General features: G+C 37.9%; 1 protein-coding gene across 1 annotated transcript in view; it reads left to right on the top strand.

Annotated features, from left to right (window-relative positions):
* LOC109544874 (sensory neuron membrane protein 2) overlaps window positions 1-5,443 on the top strand; it is a gene marked incomplete at its 5' end in the record, with an annotated part of 7,655 nt that continues 2,212 nt past the window's right edge. Inside the window, 7 exon segments of the mRNA XM_019915285.2 lie at window positions 1-213; window positions 3,374-3,531; window positions 3,586-3,730; window positions 3,786-4,058; window positions 4,114-4,358; window positions 4,416-4,615; window positions 4,675-4,793. Coding sequence (XP_019770844.2) covers window positions 85-213; window positions 3,374-3,531; window positions 3,586-3,730; window positions 3,786-4,058; window positions 4,114-4,358; window positions 4,416-4,615; window positions 4,675-4,793 — 1,269 coding nt within the window.

Below are 5,443 nucleotides of genomic sequence, written 5' to 3'. Positions count from 1 at the left end.
AGAGGAGCTGCAGCTGGTTGTTGTGCTTGGTGCTAGCTGGTGCATTATTTGAATAGAGAAAAGTGGACTAAAAAACGCGAAAACATGTTTAGAAACTGCTGCTCCCCAAGGCTGGTTTTCTTGTACAACCTCCTGGCTGTTTTGCTGTTGATCGCGTCGTTAGTGCTGGCGTTTTGGGGCCTGCCTCAAATCATCAGCAAACAGATACATAAAGTAAGTCTTGAAAACTATATACAGGGTGATTGATTGGGCCTGGAAGATGTTTTCCTTTATGAGGATTTACATGCCACTTAAATGCGAACGCAGAAGTGTTGCAGTGTTTCCATTTCCAGCCGTTATGCTAGAAATGTATGAAAACCTTCAGAAATTTTACAATGAAGCATTCGATCGACATTTTTTTAGCTAAAGAATATTCCATAAAGCTTTTTAAAACCGTTCTTACTATACAAGTCTACAAAGTCCAAGGAGACGAGGTCGCAGCCAATGCCCATCTTGAAAGAGTAAAAAATCAGCATGCTTTTTCAGTGGTGTTTCTAGTGGAAATGCGGCTTTCCGCCACTTTCACTCACAGCATTCGCTACTAAAGATAATAAATAACACCAGTTTGAGGAAAGAATTTTTGCAGAATATCAGTATTTATGTGATCGGTGGTTGAAGCAAAAAAACACCATTTAAATGAACACTTTTTTATTGCTAAGTGCCAACACAGCAAAAAATTGTAAGCGGTTGGTTAATCGAGTCTGTTTCCGAATTAAATTGTCTTTTCCGTTGTTGGATCCTGATTACTACTTTTTATTTAAATGTCCATAACGAGAGCCACTAAACAGGATTTTAAGAAATTTATTCCGATTTTCTGGAGTGTTTCTTGTTTTTTAAAATTGAATCCTCTGAGCACGGCAGATACAAAGAACAAAGCGTATATTGAATTAATTGCAAAACTGAAATTAATAGAGATGCAAACAAAATGGACTATAAGGTTTATTAAGAAAATGGACTCTATGTGGGAGTGTTTTTAAGAAAACAAATAAAAAGTAGAAGCTTCTGAATGATCAGGATAAAGGCGAACGATCGACCCATACGCACAGTGTCTAACTGAAGAACTGCAGTTCATCCCCTCTAGACTACAAAAATTATTTGAGACTGGATTCGCATACTTTTGATTTTTCTATAAATTTCATAAATTTCAGCCTTTGACGTGTTTGGATTTGCAAGTTGTAAGCTTTTAAAAACTTGCTTGTACTGTTGGATCACATTTATAAGTAACTGAAAGTTGAAAATTTTTTTGAAATTCAACGAATGTTCCGAATCAGCAAATTTTTTTTACAGTCAACAGTCGATGCTTTTTAACAAACTTCTAAAATGGCAGTTTTTGATCTGTTTGGACTTGCGAGCTGTGAATTTTTAAAGACAGCTTGTACTGTTGGGTCACATTGATAAGTAACCAAAACTTGCAAAATTTCTAAAAATTCAACGAATGTTCCGAATTAACTGATTTTTTCTACAGGCATCAGCCGATGCCTCTTCTATACCAATTAGAAATTTCAGGTTTTGATCTAGTTGGATTTGCCAGTTGGAAATTTTTTTTGGGTCTTCTACTGTTAAGATCATAAATAACTAAAAGTTGCAAAATTTTTAGAAATTCAACCAATGTTTCGAATCATCTGAATTTTTTTACGTTGATCACCCAAGGCTTCTTCTAGAAACTTCAGAAATTTCAGGTTTTGATCTGATTGGATTTCTCAGTTGGGAATATTTAAAGGCAAGCTTCAACTGTTGGGACACGTTCAAAAATAACCGAATGTTGCAAAATTTTTAGAAATTCAATAGATGTTTCGAATCATCTGAATTTTTTTACGTTCATCACTCAAGGCTTCTTCTAGAAACTTCAGAAATTTCAGGTTTCGATCTGATTGGATTTCTCAGTTGGGAATATTTAAAGGCAAGCTTCTACTGTTGGGACACATCCAAAAATAACCGAATGTTGCAAAATTTTTAAAAATTCAACGAATGTTTCGAATTAACTGATTTTTTCTACAGGCATCAGCCGATGCCTCTTCTATAAACATTAGAAATTTCAGGTTTTGATCTAGTTGGATTTGTCAGTTGAGAATTTTTTTTGGGTCTTCTACTGTTAAGATCATAAATAACTAAAAGTTGCAAAATTTTTAGAAATTCAACCAATGTTTCGAATTATCTGATTTTTTTAAGTTTATCACTCAAGTCTTCTATAAACTTCAGAAATTCCAGGTTTTGATCTGATTGGATTTCCCAGTTGGTAATTTTTAAAAGCAGGCTTCTACTGTTGGGACACATTCAAAAATAACCGAATGTTGCAAAATTTTTAGAAATTCAACCAATGTTTCGAATCATCTGATTTTTTTAAAAGTTTATCAGTCAAGTCTTCTTCTATAAACTTCAGAAATTACAGGTTTTGATCTAATTGGATTACTACTGTTAAGATAATAAATAACAAAGTCTTCTACTGTTAAGATAATAAATAACCAAAAGCTGCAAAATTTTTAGAAATTCAACAGATGTTTCGAATTATCTGAATTTTTTTACGTTGATCACTCAAGGCTTCTTCTAGAAACTTCAGAAAATTCAGGTTTTGATCTGATTGGATTTCCCAGTTGGGAATTTTTAAAGACACGCGTCTATTGTTGGGACACATTGATGTCCCGAACCTCATTAAATATCTCAGAAGCAAAATAAAATGTGACAAAATAACAAGAGACAAAAAAGTTTCCAAATTAATCAGTGACTAGTACTGTGGAGCCGTTTTATTGAAACTATTTTTTTTATTCGAGTTCTGATGCAAATCAAATGGGAGTGACCTACAAAACATCCTTCGAAGAAGATTGGATGGCTAAAACTTAAGGAGCATTTGTAAGGCGATTAGCACTGTTTGTACGCACAATCATAAGATAGGGTTACTACTTATAAGAAAAAACTAGAAAAAAACTTTCAATTCCGTCCTGTAGCTAATCAATTTCTGCCAACTCCTGGCTCAATTTTCTCCAATTTTTCACTCATCTTATCGTAAACTGCAGCTTTCATGTGTCTATTTTTATATATCTGTATATTGCATCAAATTTTCCCAAATTCTCTACTCTGCATGTACTCGTGAATCGTCCCGCAAGAAAGCAGCAAAGAGTTTCACTTTGATATTGATTTTATATGCCTGTTCTTCGACGATTGCTACTTTTATAAGCAAAAAATGAACATTCGATGAAAACTTGCAAGCAAGTCGATGTTTACACCTTCAAATTAAATGTTCTTATTGGAGCAATTAAATCCATTTCAAACAGTGGGGATTGAGCACAACTGGTAGGTTGGGTACTGTAATCCAATAATTTGTCCAAATTTTCCCTAGCAAACTGAGCTGACTGAAAACACAGACCAATGGGACAGATTCAAAGAACTTCCCTTCCCCATGGAGTTCAACATCAGGTTCTTCCTAGTGACGAACCCCGCGGACGTTTTGAATGGGTCGATGCCTATCTTGAAGGAATCAGAGCCCTACAAATACAAGTCTGAACGGGAAGAATATACATTTTGCAGTGGTAAACCGTATCCATTTTATAGGTCCACTATCAAAAGAACCGACATTCGATTCGACGACATTGAGGAAGACAGTGTGACCTACAGAAGATCCTTCAGCTTCGAGTTTGATGGTTCGGGGACAACAAGAGAAGACGATAGTATCACCGTAATCAATCCACTGCTGATGGTAAATGACCAGTTTTGGGACGCAAGGGAGGAAGTTAATTTAACGGCTTTTGTAGGCATCCTTTCAGCTGACCAATGATATTCAAAGACTGGCAATGGCTGGGTGTAGGAAGTATATCCTGGAACCGGCCGGACTGGATCAAGTCTTCCTCACGACCACAGTGCGGAAATTGCTGTTTGATGGGATTTATTTTGGGTTCCAGAACGCTACTGGCAAAGGAGTGGCGTGCGAAATGGTTCGCAAAGAGCTGGGAAAGATTGTGGCCAACGTCCGTGTGGTAGAACACCTCAATGACACCGATTGTTACCGTCTTGCCATTTTCAACTACGTAAGTAAATTGATCTGCTTGCGACCAGGAGGAGACCAGAATTGAATCTTTCCAGAAAACCGACAACTTCCTGAAAAACTCCCCCGATGGAATATACACGATCAACCGTGGCAGAAACAATGCGACCGCCTTGGGGAGCATCATGAGATGGAACGGGGCCACCACAAGTACCACGTATGGCACCTCAACGTCTATCAACAACCTGACTTGTCACTCCATCAAAGGTACCGATTCCACCATCTACAGCCCTGAGCTCAAGGCGGGTGAAAACTTGATGATTTTCAACACGGATTTGTGCAGGCAAGCGGTGGACGTGCTATTGGAAATTTATTGATCAACGAGTCAATTGATTTGCAGAACAATCCAGCTTGTTCAGGTGTCCTCAAACGAAGTCTTTAACGGCATTAACGCCTTTAGGTATAGCACGGGATACACTTTGTTCAGGCCTGAAACGATTCTGAAGGAAAACGACTGCTATTGCTCGCATGGTACCAAAGGTGCTGACGGAAAGCCGAGCTGCTTCCTAGACGGGCTGCTAGACTTCAGGCCTTGCCTTGGTAGGAGCATTCACGCAAAACACAGTTCATTAAACCAGTTTAAACTCTGTGGTTTACAGGGGCACCGGTTTTAATTTCCCAACCGCATTTCCTGCACGCAGACGTAAAATACATCCGGGCCGTATCTGGCCTCAGTCCGGATGAGGATAAACATGATATTTATCTTTTATTGGAACCGGTAAGGAACTTAGTGCTAGAAACCGCTCATTCAGAACGTTATACAGGGTGTTTGTACAAAATCCTACTTCAGATTCCTGGGGGGAAAACTGGATGATTTAGAATCCGTTAACCATATAGATTAGGTCTGGGTAACACTGTGGATTTTCAGGTGTTCACACAGCGACACCGACACGGCTTGCCGTGTTGATACAGCGACACAGTGCGCCACACTTTTTATATGTTGGGAAATGTTGGGTTTATATGTTGTTTCGTCATGTCTAGTGGTTCGTAAGTTCGCTAGCGGTGTAGCGCGTTCAATGTTTTTTCTTTCGTTTTACTGAAGAGAGACTATGTCAGACGCCGGTTGCGTTGTTTTATTGAAAGGAATGAATGAAGTGGCAACATGTTTTCTTCTTGTAAAGCCTATTTGTCTCACAAGAATTTTTGATTGGTTTCGATGCTGCTGAGGCAGCCATAAATTGTGACCGAAAGACTTCTGCTAGTTTATGTATGCAAGGACTGAGAAAACCATTTAAATTCGTTTTTTGGCCTTCTTTCTCGACTGATTTTTCATGCTATTAAGGATTGCAAATTTTGATTTTAGGTTGAAATTTTTCCAAGGGAGGTCGATTTTTTGAAAAAATAAAAATTTTCTGAAAATGTCTTAAA

This window comes from Dendroctonus ponderosae, unplaced genomic scaffold (assembly GCF_020466585.1).
Source record: "Dendroctonus ponderosae isolate FM_Combo_2020 unplaced genomic scaffold, Dpon_F_20191213v2 Dpon_F_20191213_8, whole genome shotgun sequence".
In the NCBI taxonomy this organism is placed as follows: Eukaryota; Metazoa; Arthropoda; class Insecta; order Coleoptera; family Curculionidae; genus Dendroctonus; species Dendroctonus ponderosae.
This window is presented reverse-complemented; position numbering and strand designations above follow the sequence as displayed.